This window comes from Sorex fumeus, unplaced genomic scaffold (assembly GCF_029834395.1).
Source record: "Sorex fumeus unplaced genomic scaffold, SorFum_2.1 ptg000051l, whole genome shotgun sequence".
NCBI classification, from domain to species: domain Eukaryota; kingdom Metazoa; phylum Chordata; class Mammalia; order Eulipotyphla; family Soricidae; genus Sorex; species Sorex fumeus.
In genome coordinates this window covers 34473437-34493764 of record NW_026606108.1, presented here as the reverse complement: position 1 = coordinate 34493764, position 20328 = coordinate 34473437, and the positions used below count along the sequence as shown (strand labels likewise).

Below are 20328 nucleotides of genomic sequence, written 5' to 3'. Positions count from 1 at the left end.
TCCCTATGGACAACCAATCATTTTGGTGCCAATTTAATGAAGAATTTAATCCCCTTTACCAGCCATGGCACCTCCAGTGCCAGCTGCTACATGGAAACTAGGCTGTTTCTGAGGACTGTATCCAATCCCATTCATCTATTTATCTATGCCAGCATCCTGCCTTAATCATTGCAGCCTCAGAGAAAGTAGCTATTTTTGTTTTTTTATTTTTATTTCTTGATTTTTATTAGTGAAACACCATGAGGTACAGTTGTAGACTTATAAATTTTTGTGCTTGGGTTTCAGTTATACAATGATCGAACACCCATCCTTCCACCAGTGCCCATTCTCCACCACAACTGATCCCAGTATCCCTCCCACCCCCCATCCCCCCATCCCACCCTGCCTCTGTGGCAGGGCATTCCCTTTTGTTCTCTCTCTCCTTTTGGGTGCTGTAGTTTGCAATAGAGGCATTGAGTGGCAATCATGTTCGGTCTATAGTCTACTCTCAGCACGGATCTCCCATCCTGGAAGGATCCTCCCAACACCCTTTATTTGGTGCTCCCTTCTCTATCTGAGCTGCCTTTTCCCCTAGTGTGTGTGGCTAGCCTCCAAGCCATGGAGTAAACGTCCTGGTACTTATCTCTGCTATTGCTATTTTGGTTTTGAGGGCACACTCCACAGTGCTAGGGAGCTACTTCTGGCTCTTTGTGAATCACTGCTGACAATGCTCAAGGGACATGCAGTGAAAAGTGCTCATTCCCATGTACTGAACTACCTCTCTTGTCCAAGACCTCTTCCCTTTAACTATCAAAACCATCTAGGATGTTCTTTGTCTTTTATTCTTTTTTGTTTTGGGGCCATAGCTGGTGGTGCTCAGGAATTACTCCTGGTGGTGCTCAGGGGACCATACAGGATGCCAGGGATCAAACCTGGATCAGCCTTGTGCAAGGCAAATATCCTTGCTCTGGCCCTGTCTCATTCTTTTTTTTGGTGTGGGGAGGGTTTGGGCCACGTCAAACCCTCAGTGCTATGTTCAGGAATTACCCTAGATCTGCACTCAGGGATCACTCCTGGTAGTACTTGGGGGACCATGTGGGATGCCAGAGATCAAACCTTGGTTGACCAAGTACAAGGCAAGCTCCCTACCTGCTGTACTAATTCTCTGGCTCTTTCTTAATAAATCTTCTAATCCATTAGGAAAACAATCCATATTTTATTTGTATAACTCTTAACAGTATGTAACATTTTCACTCTAAGACTGCCCCAACTCTCTCCCTTTATTTTTCTATTGTTATGAAACACATTCATGCATTGTGTGCCCTCAAAGTACTGCAAGTCTTACTTATGCACTTGTGTTTTAAACACATTTAAAAAGGAGTCAAACAGGGGCCAGAGAAATAGATCGATGAGCTGAGCACAGACTTTGCACACTGAGGCCTGGATTCAATCCCCAGCACCAATGTTTCCCCTGAAAACCATGTGGTATAGCTCCCAAGCTATCAGAAGCAGTTCTTAAAAGTGTCAGATCTGCCAGGTGAGAAATAAATAAATAAATCTAATCCCCCCAGAAAAAAACAGACATTTATGTTTATTTATGTCATTACCTTTTGTCCAGTGTTCTTTATTTCTCTGTATGGCTTAAAAATCCTGTCTAATTTCCATTTCCCCCTCCTGACTATTTAACATTTCTTGAGGGCTGGTGTATTAGGAAGATAACCTCTCAACTTTATCTGGGAACATCCTCCCCATTTTTTGAGGGGTCACTGTCACTGTCACTGTCCCCCCATTGTTCTTCTATTTGCTCGAGCAGGCCCAGTAACATCTCCATTGTGAGACTTGTTGTTACTGCGTTTGGCATATCGAATACGTCATAGGGGGCTTGCCAAACGTAGATTTGCTGGTTGCTAATATTTGCCGACATACCAAATTCCACAGGATGGATATGTCGTTCCCAACGTTCTCCCTTCCGAAATCCGACACGCCATTTCATCGGTAAAGAAACGAACAGCACCCGGCCCAGACAAGGTCAGACCTGAACACCTGAAGAACCTGCCATCAGTACTCATCAATACACTGGCTCGGCTCTTCACACGCTACCTGTCTGAATGCAAGTTTCCGTCCCAATGGAAAACCAGCAGGACCGTACTACTGTTCAAGAAGGGAGACATCCATGACATTGGCAATTATCGCCTGATCTGCCTATTGTCTGTCATCTACAAGTTGTTCACTCGAGTCATCCTAAATAGGATTGGCAGAACACTAGATGAAGGACAACCATGCAAGCAAGCCGGGTTCCGCAAAGGATTCAGCACCATCGACCATATCCACACGATAACCAAGCTCATTGAGGTTTCTCGGGAGTTCAAGATGCCGCTCTGTCTAACGTTCATTGATTTAAAGAAGGCCTTTGATTCTGCTGAGATGGAAGCGGTCATTGAAGCCCTAGCCAATCTGGGCATTCAAGCCCAATACATCAAGATCCTCCATGAGCTGTATTGCGGATTCACTTCCAAGATCTCGCCATTCTACAAAGAAGTGATCATTGATGTCAAGAGAGGGGTTCAGCACGGTGATACCATTTCACCGAAACTCTTCAGTGCCACCCTCGAGAACATCATGCGACGATTGGAATGGGAAGGAATGGGAGTGAAGATAGATGGTTGGCAACTACACCACCTCCGCTTTGCTGATGACATTGTTTTAATAACACCAAACATCAGCCAAGCGGCACAAATGCTGGCCGACTTTGACCGTGAGTGTGGAAAGGTAGGACTACAGCTGAATCTTACAAAGACAATGTTTATGAGAAACAGCCTCGTTCCTGATGCCCCATTCGCTCTCAACAGAACGACCAACTCCAAATGCAACAGCTATGTGTACCTAGGTCGAGAAGTCAACATGACAAATGACCTGGCACCTGAGCTGCGCAGGAGGAAGAGAGTGGCTTGGAACGCCTTCAAGAGCATTGAAGAAATAGCTAAGAGGACGAAGAACCTCTGGCTCCGGGCACATCTCTTTGATTCCACTGTTCTTCCTGTATTAACATACGCCCCAGAGACCTGGGCCCTACGCAAACAGGATGAGAATGCTATTCAGGTCTCCCAAAGAAGAATTGAAAGAGCTATGCTTGGAATATCACGTTTCACTCAAATGAGAGAACGAATCCGGAGTTCTGACATCCGTCGACGATCAAGAATCAGGGACGCTGTCTCATTTGCCAAGGTGTCAAAAATCAGATGGGCTGGTCACGTAATGAGATTTAAAGATGACTGCTGGACTAGAGCTGTTACTGACTGGATTCTACGGGATGTCAAAAGACCACGTGGCCGCCCACCTACCAGATGGTCAGACTTCTTCATCAAGACCATGAATGATCGGTTTGAGGCTCTTCATGTTCCTAGAACGAACAGACACCATTGGGCTACACTAGCACGTGACAGGGACAAATGGAAACATTACTGGCGCCCGCTCGAGCAAATCGACGATTAACGGGAAGTTAAGTGATTAAGTGATTAATATTTAACTGCTGACACTTTAAACTTGTCATTTCACTGTCTTCTGCTATCCAGTTTCTGAAAAGAAACCAACTATTGAGGATGCTTTATAGGTGACTTCTTTTTTCTACTTTACATATTCTCTTTCAACAGCTTGTTTATAGTATATTTCAGTATGGATCTCCTTATATTTCTTTCTGGAATTCACCAAGATTCATTGGTGTGTATATTTTCACATCAAATTTGTAAAGTTACTGGCTGGAATTCCTTCATATTTTATTTATGCCTCTCCTGGAGTTAATATTATGTGATATATTCTAATGGTGGCAAGTAAACGGTGTTTGTTTTTCTTTTCTCTTTCTGCTCCTCAGACTGATAAATTTTAATGATCTGTTTTCACTTTACTGATTATTTCTTCTGTCCAAATTCATTCTTAAACTTTTTTATTGTGGTGCTTTGCAACCCTTTTTATGCCCGAAAACCAACACCGATTCACAGACTGAATCACGATGGCTGAAACACACTGCCAGTTAAGTAGCAATAACTTGTTTGAGAACAGGTGGTTGAAAGCCACTGGTCCAGTGGTTTTTAAATTTCAGTTACTGTACTTCTCAATTTCTGAATTTGTTTGGTACCTTTTTTTTCTACAATGTCCATTTCTTGTTTTTGTCTTGGGGTCATGCTTGGCAGTGCTCAGGGGTCACTCTCAGGAGCCATGCAATGGCTGGGGATCAAACCTGGAGACCCGATGACATACAAAGAGCACACTCCAGTCCTCTGAGGCCAAACTGTAATTCTTACTACTGTTAAGTGGTTGGGGGAGTCACACTTTGGAGAGTTCGGGGAGTCCCTTTGGTGCCTTGCATGAACAAGGTATGAACTCACCCTCTTAAGCTGTCTGGCAATAATTCTCACATCTTTACTAATATACTTTACTTGTTCCAATATTGTTCTGGTTTCCTATAGCGACCTAAACAAATTTAATACAGATTACATCAAGTCTTTAGTAATTCTAATGTCTGTGCTTCCTCCAGGACAATTCTGTTCATTTCTCAGCTGTAAAATTTATATTTCATGTTTCTTTGCATGCTTCACTTGGTTGTTTTAAAAAAAATTCTTCAAGCAAAAGTGTGAAGAAGGAAAATAGATAAAAGGAAATAAAGGGAGTTAGGAAGAAGGAGTACTGAGGAAAAGAGAAGGAGAAAGAGGAGGGAGGGAGGGAAAGAAGAAGGGAGGAAGGAAGGAAGGATGAAGTGAGGAAGGGAGGAAGGAAGAGGAAGGGAGGTAAAGAGAGAGGAAGGAAGAAGGGAAAGAGGAAGGAGGGAGGGAAAGAGGGAGGAGAGATGGAGGGAGAAGTTGAGGGCAAGCAAAGTGCCTATTCTTTACAGCTTGACTCTCCACAGTTGGGCAATCCTACCTCAATTAACCTAGTCATTTATAACTTCACCTTGTAAACATTTATTTTCTGTTTACACTAGGTCTACAGATGAGTTAGAAATGAAAGTTTGGGATATTCTCAGGCATTTGCTAGGAGTCTTACCTTGGGTATCACATCTCTCTTGGTATTCTTGAGTTCTTTTGTATCAATGGCGATTTGATGTGTCTAGGTGAATCTCTAGGTGAATCCTACTTGGAAGTAAGATTTTTCAATAGAAAAGTGTTAGCCATTATTCCTGCTCATATAGCACAGCGGTAGGGCATTTGCCTTGAACGCAGCCAACATGGCCAACCTGAGTTCGATTCCTCCACCCCTCTTGGAGAGCCCGGCAAGGTACCGAGAGTATCTTGCCCCACACGGCAGAGCCTGGCAAGCTACCCGTGACGTACTCGATATGCCAAACACAGTAACAACAAGTCTCATGATGGAGACATTACTGGGCCTGCTCGAGCAAATCGATGAACAACGGGAGGACCGTGACCGTGACCGTGATTCTCTCCACTCGTTCTCTTCTCAGACACCTACCATATGCATGTGTGTTTGATAGTTCCCCACATGACTCTGCTCATTTTATCTTCCTGTTTCTCACATTGATCAATTTCCATTTCAGTGCATCAATCCTCTCTTCCCCTAACTCAGACCTGTGACTGACCTTGTCTAGTAAATTTTTTTATTGTTGAGTTACTATACTTCTCAACCAGAGAACTTCACTTTGGCTCTTTTAAATAGTTTTTCAATCTCTATTAACATTCTCTACTTGATAAGACATTGCTTTCATATTTCCCTTTAGGGAAATCTTAAATGTGATTTCCTGGAGTCTAAGGATGCCTTGTCAGCTTAAAGTCCCTGACTTGTATGTTCATTTTGGCATTGTTTACAATAGCCAGAATCTGGAAAAAACCTGAGTGCCCGAGGACAGATGACTGGTTAAAGAAAATCTGGTACATCTACACAATGGAGTACTATGCATCTGTTAGAAAAGATGTTGCACATAGCACTGTCTACCGTAGCACTGTCCTCCCACTGTTCATTGACTTGCTTGAGTGGGAACCAGTAACATCTCCATTGTGAGACTTGTTACTGTTTTTGGCATATTGAATACACCATGGGGAGCTTGCCAGGCTTTGCTGTGTGGGAAGGATACTCTTGATAGCTTGCCGGGCTCTCCAAGAGGGATGGAGGAATCAAACCCAGGTTGGCTGTATGCAAGGCAAATGCCCTGCTCGCTGTGCTATTGCTCCGCCCTAGAAAAGATGAAGTCATGAAATTTTCACATAAGTGGATCAACATGGAAAGTATCAAGCTAAGTGAAATAAGTCAGAAAGAGACAAGCCTACAGCAAGCATCATCCTCAATGGGGAAAAACTGAGAGCCTTCCCCCTAAGATCAGAGGTGAGATAAGGATGCCCACTCTCTCCACTGCTGTTCAATATAGTACTGGAAGTACTTGCAATAGCAATTAGGCAAGAAAAAGATATTAAGGGCATCCAGGTAGGAAAGGAAGAAATCATGTTCTCACTATTCGCAGATGATATGATACTATACTTAGAGAATCCTAAAACCTCTACCAAGAAACTCCTAGAAACAATAGACTTGTACAGTAAAGTGGCAGGCTATAAAATCAATACACAAAAGTCCATGGCTTTCCTATATGCAAATAGTGAGAGAGAAGAAAGTGAGATGAAAAAAAAATCCCATTCACAATTGTACCCCAGAAAATCAACTACCTAGTAATTAGCTTAACTAAGGAAATAATGGACCTCTCCAAAGAAAACTACAAAACGCTACTTCAGGAAATAAAAGAGGACATGAGAAAATGAAAATATATCCACTGCTCATGGATCGGGAGAATTAACATTGTCAAAATAGCAATACTTCCCAAAGCATTGTACAAATTCAATGTGATTCCTACAACGATACCCATGACATTCTTCAAAGAAATGGAGCAAACACTCCTGAATTCATATAGAACAATAAACCCTCAAAAATAGCTAACGCAATTCTTGGAAAAAAGAAAATAGGAGGAATAAACCCCCTTTAACTTCAAACTCTACTACAAAGCAGTAATAATTAAAAACAGAATGGTACTGGAACAAAGGCAGAGCTGCAGACCAATGGAACAGGGTTGAATATACTGACATCTCCCCTCAAACATATAATCATCTAATCTTTGATAAGGGAGAAGAAATGTGAAATGGAGCAAGGAAAGCCTCTTTAACAAATTGTGCTGGCAAAACTGGACAGCTACATGCAAAAAAATGGACTCAGATCTCTGACTAACACCTTGTACAAAAGTAAGATCAAAATGGATTAAAGACCTCAACATCAGACTGGAATCCATAAGGTACATTGAAGACAAGGTTAGCAAAACCCTCCATGACATTAAAGCTAACGGTATCTTCAAAGATGTCATGCCACTGGCCAAGCAAGTGAAAACAGAGATAGACAAATGGGACTATCTTAAACTAAGACGCTTCTGCACCTCAAAAGAAACAGTGACCAAAATACAGAGACAGTCTACAGAATGGGAAAGGATATTTGCCCAATACTCATCTAACAAGGGGTTGATGTCAAGGATCTACAAAGTACTGGTTGAACTCCACAAGAAGAAAACATCCAACCCCATTAAAAAATGGGGAGATTAAATGAACAGAAACTTTCTCAAAGAAGAAATCCGAATGGCAAAAAGGCACATGAGAAAATGCTCTACATCATTCATCACCAGGGAGATGCAGATCAAAACAACAATGAGTTATCATTTTACACCACAGAAACTGGCCCACATCCAAAAGAAAAAAGCAACCAATGTTGGTGTGGATGTGGCAAGAAAGGGACCCTCCTTCATTGCTTGTGGGAATGCTGACTGGTTCAGCCCTTTTGGAAAACAGTATGGACAATTCTCAAAAAATTAGAAATTGAGCTCCCATTTGACCCAGGAATACCACTCCTGGGAATATATCCCAGAGAAGCAAAAAAGTATAGTCGAAGTGACATCTGCACTTATTTGTTCATTGCAGCACTGTTTCCAATAGCCAGAATCTGGAAAAAACCTGAGTGCCCAAGAACAGATGACTGGTTAAAGAAACTTTGGTACATCTACACAATGGAGTACTATGTAGCTGTGTAGCTGTTAGAAAAGATGAAATCATGAAATTTACATACATGTGGTACTACATGGAAAGTACCATGCTACGTGAAATGAGTCAGAAAGAGAGGGACAGACATAGAAAGATTGCATTCATCTGGGGAACATAAAGCGACAAAATAAGAGATTAACACCCAAGAATAACCGAGATAAGAACCAGCAGGTTTACTCCATGGCTTGGAGGCCAGCAGTACATGCTAGGGGAAAAGGCAGCTCAGATAGAGAAGGGAGCACCAAGTAAAGGATGCTGGGATGATCCTCCCAGGATGAGAGATGCACTCTGAAAGTAGACTATAGACTGAACATGATTGCACTCAATGCCTCTTTTGCAAACTACAGCACCCAAAAGGAGAGAGAGAACAAAAGGGAATGCCCTGCCACAGAGGCAGGGTGGGATGGGGGGTGGGAGGGATACTGGGATCAGTTGTGGTGGAGAATGGGCACTGGTGGAGGGATGGGTACTCAATCATTGTATAACTGAAACCCAAGCACAAAAATTTGTACATCTACAACTGTACCTCATGGTGTTTCACTAATAAAAATTTAAAAAAAAAAGAGAGGGACAGACATAGAAAGATTGCATTCATTTGTGGAATATAAAGTAATAGAAAGGGAGATTAACACCCAAGAATAGTAGAGATAAGCACCAGGAGGATTGTGCCACAGCTTGGAAGCTGGCCTCACACCCTGGGGGAAAAGGCAGATCAGATAGAGAAGGAATCACCACGTAAAGGGTGCTTGGAGGGCCCACTCGGGATGGGAGATGCATGCTGAAAATAGACTAAGGACCGAACACGATGGTCATTTAATACCTCTACTGCAAACCACAACACCAAAAGGAGAGAGGAAAGCAAAAGGGAATGCCTTGCCACAGAGGTGGGGGGATGTGGTGGGGGTGGTAAGAGGGATACTGGGAACATTGGTGGTGGAGAATGGGCACTGTGGAGGGATGAGTACTCGATCATTGTATGACTGAAATGTAACCACGAAAGTTTGTAAGTCTGTAACTGTGCCTCATGGTGATTCATTAAAAAATAAATAGTTAATTGAAAAAAAAAAGTACTGCTCTTTTCCAACTGGAACCATGGAGGGCGCAGAAGAGAAGAAAAAGAAGGTCCCTGCTAAGCCGGCAGCAGCGGCTGCCGTAGAGAAGAAAAAGAAGCTTCCTGATGTGCCAGAAACCCTGAAGAAAAGGCGAAAGAATTTTGCAGAGCTGAAGATCAAGCACCTGCGAAAGATGTTTGCTCAAAAGATGCTTCGAAAGGCGAGGAGGAAGCTGATCTATGAAAAAGCTAAGCTTTATCACAAGGAGTATAGGCAGATGTACAGGACAAAGATTCACATGGCTAGGATGGCGAGGAAAGCTGGCAACTTTTACGTCCCTGCGGAACCCAAATTGGCTTTTGTCATCAGAATCAGAGGTACCAATGGGGTGAGCCCCAAGGTCTGAAAGGTGCTACAGCTTCTCCGCCTTCACCAGATCTTCAATGGTACCTTTGTTAAACTCAACAAGGCTTTGATTAACATGCTGAGGATCGTGGAACCCTATATTGCATGGGGGTACCCAAACCTGAAGTCAGTAAATGAATTGATCTACAAGCGTGGTTATGGCAAAATCCACAAGAAGCGAATTGCCCTAACGGATAACGCACTGATCGCGCGAACTCTGGGTAAATACGGCATCGTCTGCATGGAGGATCTGATTCATGAGATCTATACTGGTGGAAAGCGCTTCAAAGAGGCGAACAACTTCCTCTGGCCCTTCAAATTATCTTCTCCCCGGAGTGGAATGAAGAAAAAGACCACCCATGTTGTAGAAGGTGGAGATGCTGGCAACAGAGAAGACCAGATCAACCTGCTGATTAGACGGATGAACTAAGGTATCTACCATATTTTTATTATCTGGTCAGTTAATAAATGATTGCTTTCAAAAAAAAAGTACCTGACTTGCAAGTGTTAGGCCCTGACTTTGATCCTGGCTGCTGCCTACATGAGCCGTTCATGGTCACAGCAACTGTGCCCTGTCATCTCTTAGAGCCAGGCATGTGTGAGCACTGCACACTGCAACCGGAATGTGTTCAAGGACAACTAAACAAACAAGATCTCTGGCCAGCATGAGTGCAACTCAAGTGTGAAGTGTGTGTCCCTCATGAGGACCACAAACAGGTGCATGGTCTTTAGTCCCTGTAACAACAAAGGCAAGGGAAGGGGGAACACAGAAAACCTTTGAAAGGGTGATTCCCAAAGACGTGCTTTGTTGTTGTTTTGGGGGTCATACCCAGCAATGTGCAGGGATTACACCTGGCTTTGTATTCAGGAATTACTCCTGACAGTGTTCAGGGACCACATGGGATGTCAGGCAAGAGCCCTACACACTGGACCATCCCTCTGGCCCCTATTTTTATTTATTAAATCAGTACTTTTAGTACTTTTTTCACATTCCTTCTCCTTCCCTTTTCCTCCCTTGTTGTAATGACTAGGAGTCTCTCTGTCTCTCTCTCTCTCTGTCTCTCTCTCTCTCTCTCTCTCTCTCACACACACACACACACACACACACACACACACACACACCCCTGCATGTGATGCTGGCACATTTTAAGCTGTATTATCATGGCCTACAACCATGAGTGCTTGCACCCTCGGCCCTAGAGCTCACCAAGCTTTACACTCCTCTAGTTTCGGTTCTTGCACATCTGCTCCCAGGGGTCACACTTCCCAGCTGTGGCATTTGCACACTCACCAGCGGTCACAGCTGTTTTCTGTGGTGCTCACACACACCTCACTGTGATATAGACTGATAACTCTCACAGCACCAGGCGCAGAGCTGCCAGAATTGTGGTTGGCACCTGGGAGATGCTCCAGGTTTGAATTCATGACCATACACATTTGCAAGGCAAGCTCTCAAGACTATTCTATAATACAGAGTTATTTCCACAGAAGCTGCTGCTGTGTTTTTGTGCCACACTTTGCAGTGCTCAGGGGACCATTTGGGGTGCCAATGATCAGGTCAGCACATGCAACGCAGGCATCCTACCTGCTCTATGATCACTCCGACACCAGTCTCAAATCCTTGTCTAGTAAGACCAGCACATGGGCTTCCTCAAGGACTGCTGCTATAGACTAATTTTTCTTGGAGTCTTATGTTGTTTCATGTGTCAAAACTTTTTTGGTTGAAAAGTGGACATTTAAAATCATGTAATACAGGAATTCTGAAAAATCAGATTCCAACTCCTTATGGTTTTGTTACTGCTATCATCTTTTTGAGGTCTTGGATTAATGCGTTCTTTGTCATGTGTGGTCACTCAAGTCTGCTCAACTTAATGGTTTGCTAAAAACAAGACAGGATTTCCTTAAATGCCTGGAATCAATACTTCCCCTATCTCTGTCAAGACAATCTGTGTGTTGGCGCACGTGTTGACTGATCAGGCAGTTTTCAACTCAGTCCTAGTCTTCATTTCCTGCTTTAATAGAGCCTTGGGTAAGCCAGAAGAGATCAGACACTTCTCAGGTCTTTCCTGCTACCTTCACTGGGATCCTAAGAGTTTCAAACATTTCTCAGAGTTCAGTGGTTACCAGAAACTTCTAAGTATGCTACTTTCTTCACAGCTACTGTAAAGTAACATTATTTTACAACTGTAGTTGAAGCACAGAGAAGTCATTTGTCTTGCCCAACTTCTCAGACCTAATAAAGTTGGAGAGCTAAATAAATCTTGAACCCAAGCCTGTTTTACCCTGATTCTGCATCTTTTCCACAACATAAAACTTCCCCAAGGCCTACAAACCACAGTTCCCTGTGGCAAGCAAATTTGGTGACATGCCATAAGAATATTTAGATTATTCAGCTCATCCCTTTCCTATACCTCAATCTCAAGTTCTGTACCAAACAACACAGATATTCTGAGCTGTCACTGTCACTGTCCTCCCGTTGTTCATCGATTTGCTCAAGCGGGTCCAGTAACGTCTCCATTGGAGACTTTGTTGTTATTGTGTTTGGCATATCGAATACATCACAGGTAGCTTGCCAGACTCTGCCATGCGAGCAAGATACTCTCGGTAGCTTGCCGGGCTCTCTGAGAGGGGCGGAGGAATCGAACCCGGCTTGGCTGGGCTGGCTGCTCACAAGGCAAACACCCCACCGCTGTGCTATCACTCCAAATTCTGGAATGTACACGTGGGATGCACTGCCCAACCAGCACGCATGCTGAGATGACACATTGAACCCTGCACATTTTAGGCAGTGACCAGAGTATTCCACCACCTCTCACACTATATTATGCTGACCCTACACTTTCATGCCCAAGACATATATATTTTTTACCACAAAAAAATATGGGGGGGCACTAATGTTTCTATTGATTAATTTTTAAACAGAACACAGGTAAAGTACAAGAACTAATAAGCAGCCTTACGAATTTTTTTTCCTTTTGGGTCACACCTGGCAATGCACAGGGCTCTGCACTCAGGAATTACTCCTGGTGGTGCTCAGGGGACAATATGGGATGCTGGGAATCAAACCCAGATCAGCTGCATGCAAGGCAAATGCCCCACCCAATGTGCTATAGTTAGAGCCCGTCTTATTGATCGTTACAAAAACAACATTCTCTTAACAATCAGTATCAGAGCAACCATAGAAGCCAAGGAGAAATTTCTGGTTACCCTGAAAGTCCTTCATATGCACTATCCCATCATAAGTCTGCCCTTTCCTCAGTGTGAGCACTATCCTGATTTGTGTAGTATTCCCTTCATGTATTTCTCTGAGGAGTCCCACTTATACACCCCTAGAACTAATATTTAGTCTTTTTTTAAAAAAATTAAAATAGGTTAATTTGAGGAGTTGGAGCAATCGGACTAGTGGGTGGGGCATTTACCTTGCACGCAGTTGACCCACATTTGATCCCTGCCACCTCATATGGTCCCTCAAGCTCTCCAGGAGTTATCCCTGAGGTCAGAGCCAAGAGTAAGTCCTGAGCATTACTGGGTGTGGCCAAAGCAAATAAAATTAATAAAACTTAATACAATGGGTTAACTGGATATGCCTCTTTTTTTTAATTTTAATTTATTTATTTTTTAAAATTTTTATTAGTGAAACACCATGAGGTACAGTTGTAGACTTACAAATTTTTGTGCTTGGGTTTCAGTTATACAATGATCGAGTACCCATCCCTCCACCAGTGCCCATTCTCCACCACCAATGATCCCAGTATCCCTCCCACCCCCCATCCCCCCCAGCCCACCCTGCCTCTGTGGCAGGGCGTTCGCTTTTGTTTTCTCTCTCCTTTTGGGTGCTGTAGTTTGCAAAAGAGGCATTGAGTGGCAATCATGTTCCGTCTATAGTCTACTTTCAACATGCATCTCCCATCCTGGGAGGATCCTCCCAGCATCCTTTACTTGGTGCTCCCTTCTCTATCTGAGCTGCCTTTTCCCCTAGCATGTGCTGCTGGCCTCCAAGCCATGGAGTAAACCTGCTGGTACTTATCTCAGCTATTCTGGGTGTTAGTCTCCTATTTTGTCACTTTATGTTCCCCAGAGGAATGTAATCTTTCTATATCTGTCTGTACCTAGGAATCAGCCTAACTAAGGAAGTAAAAGACCTGTACAAAGAAAACTACAAAACGCTACTTTGGGAAATAAAAGAGGACACGAGAAAATAGAAAGATATCCCCTGCTCATGGATTGGGAGAATTAACATTGTCAAAATGGCAATACTACCCAAAGCATTGTACAAATTCAATGTGATCCCTATAACGATACCCATGACATTCTTCATGATATCCATGATATCCATTCAAAGAAATGGAGCAAATACTCCTGAAATTTGTATGGAACAATAAGTCCCCACGAATAGCTAAAGCAATTCTTGGGGGGAAAAATGGGAGGAATCAACCTCCCTAACTTCAAACTCAACTGCAAAGCAATAATAATTAAAAGATATGCCTCTTAAGCTTCCTCTTCTTCTTTTTCTTTCCTTACATGCATCTTTTGAAGGACCCATACAAAAAAGTTTTTGTAAACTTTGCCAGCCTGGCCCATGTGAACGGTGTAGTCTTAGCACCAATCAGTGTGTTCCTCTTCCTGGAAACAAGTAGCTGGGTCCAAGGGCCTGAATGGGTATAGGTTTGACCCGGTTGGCAAGATCACGGATTCTGTTCTTCCACAGGAGGGGCATCATTTCGGCCATCTCTCCAGTAGGAGCGATGACAGCAGGAGTCAACTGATGCTCAGGGCCTGAATCCTTCATTCACTGGGGCAGAAAATCGGTGATTTACTACATGAACTTCTTGTTCTTTTCTTAGAAGGATTGAATCTATAAAGGAATGCTTTCCCTTATCTAAAGCATGGATATCTGGTAATATAAATCATATAAGAAAGGTCCTCAATGCTTGTTCTTGTCCTTTAACTTCTGTCCCTTATGAGCCTCCAAGATTTTCTGGTGTTACTAGAAGATTGTGATTATTTTGATGAGCTCTGATCCACTGAAATTATTATTCTTACTAAAGTTCAAATTAAGTGTGACTTCTTAGCCAACACGAGCTTCTTTTAAAAAATGTCTTGAGTCACAACCTGACCACAGTAGAGTTTGATGGTTTCCTGGCTTTGAAACGGATATTCCTAGCTCATCTAATGTATTTTCTCCCCTAGAATTTCTAGGTTCTTTTAGAGAGCAACAGTATTTTTCATATCAGCATTGAGGATGCTTAATTGTTTAATGATCAATATTCTATGTCCTCAGTAACTAAAAATAAAATATCTAATTTATGTTGAAATTTCTGACTTAAATGCTAATCTATAGAGTTCTTAGAGAACTTCACCCAAATTAGATATTTTACCTTTCTTCCGAGCATATGTTCCCAAGAACACAAAGGATAATGGAATTAAACTCTAATTGCTTTCTCCACACACACAACAGTACCAGAATATTTCTAATACTATCACCTTAATTTTCTTTCATTTTTGTTTAAGCAAGGTAGTTTTTAATTGAAACTTATTCAGAAAGATGTAAGGGGAGAGAAAGAGAGAAGTATGTGTTTGAGAGAGAATACAGGCTTCTCCAGAGTGGAAACAGCAAGGAAAGAAACACAGAGGGGCTGGAGCTATAGCACAGTGGGTAGTGTGTTTGCCTTGTACGCAGCTGACCCAGGTTCGATTCCCAGCATTTCATATGGTCCCCCAAGCACCGCCAGGAGTAATTCCTGAGTGCATGGGTCAGGAGTAACCCCTGTGCAAAACTGGGGTTAAACAAAAAGCAAAAAAAAAAAAAAGACAAAGAAACAGAGACCAGCAAATGAGATAAGGGTTAAAGGAAGAATATGAGCGTGAAGAGCAATCCTTGATTTCTTAAAATGCTTAAAAAATCTTTTGTACTGACTCTTCCCATTCTCCTGCAGTTTTTAGTTATAATATTTATATATGCATATATGTGCATGTATACACACACACACACATATGGGGACCATATGGGATGCTGGGGATTGAAGCCAAATTGGTCGTATGCAAGTTAAATGCTCTAACCACTGTACTATTGCCCCTGCCCCTATACTGTATTTTAATTGTCAGGGAATATTTTCATTATATGCTCTATTCTATCCTTGTTAATCCATGTTGATGTTCTTTAGTCATGTTAGTTGAACTAAAACTTACTCTTTACTAGATTCCTAAGGAAAAATTCATAAAAAAACTTTTAGGTTTTTCATTTTTTTAACATTGATGACCATTTTTCTCTGCTCCTAACAATTGAAAGTCAGTTTTGCTCGATCTAGAATTCTTAGTTTATATTTTATTCCCTAAAATATCTTAAATGTCATTCCACTTTCTTTTAAGCATAAAATATAACTATAGCAAAATCTGGTATTCTGCACCCCTTACCCCTCCATAAGCCATTTTGCTAGATCAGGATCTCCCAAACTTTTTTGACTCTCCCTACTCGGTGTTCCCTGGGAATATACCTTAAGCAAAGAAACAGAAAGTACCCCACAATGTTACTACTGCCTGGGTCATTCCAGAACACCCCTGCAGCAGCGGCAGTGTGTGTGTGTGTGTGTGTGTGTGTGTGTGTGTGTGTGTGTGTGTGATATCATCCATTTTGGGAAACAATTTTGGCCTAAATTATTAATATTCTCTCCACCCCTCTTTGAGGATCAGTTCTTTTAACTAGTATGTCGGTGTCTGTTGTTCTGAGTCTGCATTATCTGGTATGCAATGTGTGTACTTTCAATATAACTTCAATCATTTTATTTCCAGCTCACTTTTTTCAATGAAAGTCATAGCCAGATGTGCTGCTGTGAGAACCCCCCAGCATTTCTCTACCTAATGGTATGGGTGTTCGTGGGGTCTTACAGGAATGAGGGAGGGTGGGAGGTACCAATGCCACCCAGAGGTGGTTGGAGGATCATAGAATACTGGGGATTAGCCTCAGGGCATGGCACCCAATAGGTAAGCGATCACCACTGTCTCCTAAGCCTGCTGAATGGTTTTCTTTTTGGTAGGGTGGGAGGGTCCTTGAGCAGTGCTCAGGAGGCCCAGGGGTCCCTCTCTCCTCAGTACAGTACAAAAACACTCTACTGTCTTTCATTGATTATAGACTTCAGTGTTTGTTGGTTCCTTTGTTTTTATTTAAAATTCAGGGACTCAGATGATTCTTGTTTGGATCTTTTCACTCTATTTTCAATACATTCTTTTCTCTTAATCCTTTTTTACTGCATCTAAAAAAAGTATAAACTTAGTTGGGTCAGAGCAGGTTGGATATTTGCCTTGTATGCGGTCAACCCGATATCCCCACATGGTCCCTTGAGCACTGCCAGGAGTGATTCCTGAGTGCAGAGGCAGTTTTCTTATACTTTTAGAAGGTGTGTATTTTAAAAAACTTTATTTAGCCTCCTTTTCTTTTTTTATATCATGCTTTCATTTTTTCCTATTTTGGTTCTATTTCCCCCCTCCAAATTTATCTAATGCTTCCCTTCCCTCATCTCCAGATCTGCAACCTGCTCATTTCTGTGATTGTTCTTGTTTGCATATCACAATTGGTGGTGCTCAGGGGACCATACGTGGTGCCAGAAATAAACCAGGGTTGGCCAAATGCAAAGCAAATAAGTGCCTTAACTTCTGTAGTATTTTCTCTATTATGCTCAACAGGCTCAATTTTGATTCCACTTCCAACATTTCTCCTCAGTGTGGGGCCCTGTCCTCGAAAAGAGGCCTCAGTGGTCAGTTCTGAAAATTCACAGAGATGCGACTATTCTATTCTAGTTCCTTCAGAACTTCCCGGATCCTCATGCAACAATCTGGTATCAACCTTCCCAGTCACCTGCTGTTCTTCACTGGCCTACGCTTCCTTTCCCAGAGGCAGTTGGGGCTCTGAGTATGGAAACCTTGCAATTGCTTTTGATGTAAATGCTGCCACGACTTTTTGGTTTTGCTATCTACTTTCCCTGTCTTTTTAAAGAGAAAATTCAAAGACAGAGAAAAAGCCTTGTCGGCATTGCTGCTGTTGCTGCCATCTTCTGAGATTTTAGAGTATATTTTCAAAACTCCTCAGCATTTTTCTACAGATAAATGTCTTGGACAAAACGTCTTTCACAACCTTACATTTTCAGGACTAAAATAGGAGAAATAGGAAAATGGACCCACTTTGTTTACTTACCTCAAAAACCCGGTAAAAGGTGAGTCTTAAATTAAAATTAGTCCACACGACCACAAAAAATGCATTCAGTGAGATGGAAGTAATCATAGTGATCTTAAAAAAACGACTCATTAGAAATCTCCTCACATATGCCTGAAACTCAGCATCTCTCCTCCTGTCAAAAAGTTGAATGAGAGGTCTTATTACAACAAAATTGGGTCTCTAAGCAGTGCATGTTTTAAAATTAGGATGTGCTTCCCCCTTCTTGTAAATATGAACTTTGAAACTGCAATACAAGGTCAAAGAGATGGAACAGGTATGAGGCACTTGCCTTGCAAGCAGCCAACCCAGGTTCAATCCCAAGGACTGGTTTCTCCAGCCCCCCAAAGTCCCAACATCAGTGATCCTTGAGTACAGAGCTAGGAGTAAGATGTGAGCAAAATGGTGTGGCCCTCCCCAAAAGAATTAACTCTTAAAAACTGCAATGCACTGCTGGCTGAATGATCAATGAGATGTGTATAATCATCACTGCAGATATGTTCCCATCAGTGACTCGGTTTCTTTTCCACAGACCTCTGAAAAGGGGCTATAGCTCCTACTCCAGTAAAAGAAATCATCATCCACATTTACTTAGTTAACAAATTGTTGAGTGACTACTATTCAACCCACTCATTTACTCTTTCAACAGTTTGTACTACAAGTTAGGTAATACAGTCTGTACCAGGGATAGAATGGAAGTATAACTAATATTCTCCATCTAGTCGAGGAAATTGATCATCAAATAATCACCCATGCAAGCACTTAAGGTTAATAATGAAATATTGAAAGCCCCATAAAAAGATGGAAACACAACTGAATCATGGGAAAAACACTAATGGCAATACTTTCCCCAAATAATCAGTACTACTGCTAATCAGAAAGGTGTGAAGTAAGTAAACCCATTATTTTTGCTTGTAAAATTAGACTTAAACACTGTGATATTTAACAAATTAGAATGTGAAATATGAATACTAACATTTAATATTCGGTAATTCTGGCAAAAGAATAGTAAGATGGAGTTTCTAATTAACTACCAAGGGAATATAAATTGACAGATTTTTTTTCTGATTAACTTTAGAACTGTCACCGTTCTTTGACTCATGAAATTTACCCTCAAAGAGTATAATATGCAGGCTGGAGAAATAGTACAGTGGGGAGGGTATTTGCCTTGCACAAGGCTGACCCTGGTTCAACCCGAGCATCCAATGTGGTCCTCTAAGCACTGCCAGGAGTAATTCCTGAGTGCAGAGTCAGGGGTAATCCCTGAGTATCACCACTGTGGCCCAAGGACCAAAAAATAATAATAAAAAAAGAATATAATTTGAGGGCCAGAAGATAATACAGTGGATAGGGCTCTCACCTTGCACATAGTCAAACAAGGTTCAATCCCTGGCAATATATATGGTCCCCTGAGCATCACCAGGAGTGAATCCTGAGCACTGATGGATATGACCACAAAGCAAAACAAATACAAAATACAAAAATGCAATCTGATACGCAAATAATGGGCAGTAGTAAAATAGGTTTACACAAAATTATTCACAGAGAACTTACAATTAAAACGCCTACGTACTCGTTAAATTATGGTATACCCATTTCGTGGGATATCATGCAAATAGCAAATATCTACAAGTATTTATTAATTAGAAAAATATTGTCAGTGATGTGGCACAGAATTAGAGCATTTACCTTACATGTGTGAGGTTCTGGGTTTAATCTCTAGCATTAAAAATAAACAACAACAGGGGGTATGGTGCCGCCAGCAGGTCAATCTATACCTGTGAGGCGAGTGCATCAGCAGCCTGATGGTTCATCAGACTTTCAGATACCCCAAAATTGCTGCTGTGCCTTTGGCCAGACCCCAAAAACTTGGCGCAAAGTTTACCAAGAAAGTAAACGGCCAAAAGTTAGGTATGTGGGAGACACACCCACAAACGACCTCCGGTTCAGCTATATAATTGGAGGCATGGCCTCTCTGGTTCCTGATCAAACTGTTTAATGGTCATGATCCCAGAGACTTAGAAACGAATCTCGGAACCCAAAGACTTTTGGCAGAAATGCATCCTGTTCCTGCAGTAGGTTACTGGCACTGGGCCACCCCAGGTGGGAATAGGTTTCGTGCCTTGGCCTGTTCCCCCTGGCGGCCCGGTGACCACCATCCTCCAGAAGCCACAGGACAGTCATGTTTGGGCCTGCAGTGACAAGACACGCGGGTCTCACCAGATGGGGGTGGAACCGGCCCTTTCCTCCCCATCCCAAAAAGACCCCGAGTTGCCGCCTACAAATGGCCTCTCTGGCTCCTGATCAAGTAGATTAATGGCCATGATCCCAGAGACTCAGGAACAAATCTCGAAACCCAGTGGCTTTTGGCAGAAATGCATCTGGACCACAGACAAGGTGGCCGCCACCTCAGAGCTTATAGGAAAGCCAGGTATGAGCCAGCGGTGATGGGGCAACTGCAGTCTCATGGGAAGGGGGCGGTACCAGCTCGTCCTTCACACCCTACCAAGGTCACGAATTGCCCCCCCACGAGTGGCTCTCCGGCATGGCCATGGCTCCAGAGGCAAAAGGACTTAATCCAGAGCCCAGCAGCTTGCGGCAGAAAACTGAATGG

The 20328-nt window shown here is 42.5% G+C and overlaps 3 protein-coding genes across 3 annotated transcripts in view; 2 read left to right on the top strand and 1 right to left on the bottom strand.

Moving 5' to 3' along the window:
* The window catches only part of CATSPER3 (cation channel sperm associated 3), a 36742-nt gene that overhangs the window by 14097 nt on the left and 2317 nt on the right, over positions 1–20328 (bottom strand). Inside the window, exon 2 of the mRNA XM_056124767.1 lies at positions 17697–17850. Coding sequence (XP_055980742.1) covers positions 17697–17850 — 154 coding nt within the window. The remainder of the gene's footprint in view (positions 1–17696; positions 17851–20328) is intronic.
* LOC130032877 (60S ribosomal protein L7-like) lies at positions 9144–9509 on the top strand. Its single transcript, XM_056124509.1, has one exon. The coding sequence runs from the start codon at positions 9144–9146 to the stop codon at positions 9507–9509; it is 366 nt and encodes a 121-aa protein (XP_055980484.1).
* On the top strand, positions 9585–9938 carry LOC130032878 (60S ribosomal protein L7-like). Its single transcript, XM_056124510.1, has one exon. It carries the CDS (start codon positions 9585–9587, stop codon positions 9936–9938), a length of 354 nt encoding a protein of 117 aa, XP_055980485.1.

What these genes read in the sequence shown, in the direction of transcription:
- LOC130032878 (XM_056124510.1), top strand. Translation starts at nt 9,585, where the DNA reads ATGCTGAGGATCGTGGAACCCTATATTGCATGGGGGTACCCAAACCTG.
- LOC130032877 (XM_056124509.1), top strand. Translation starts at nt 9,144, where the DNA reads ATGGAGGGCGCAGAAGAGAAGAAAAAGAAGGTCCCTGCTAAGCCGGCA.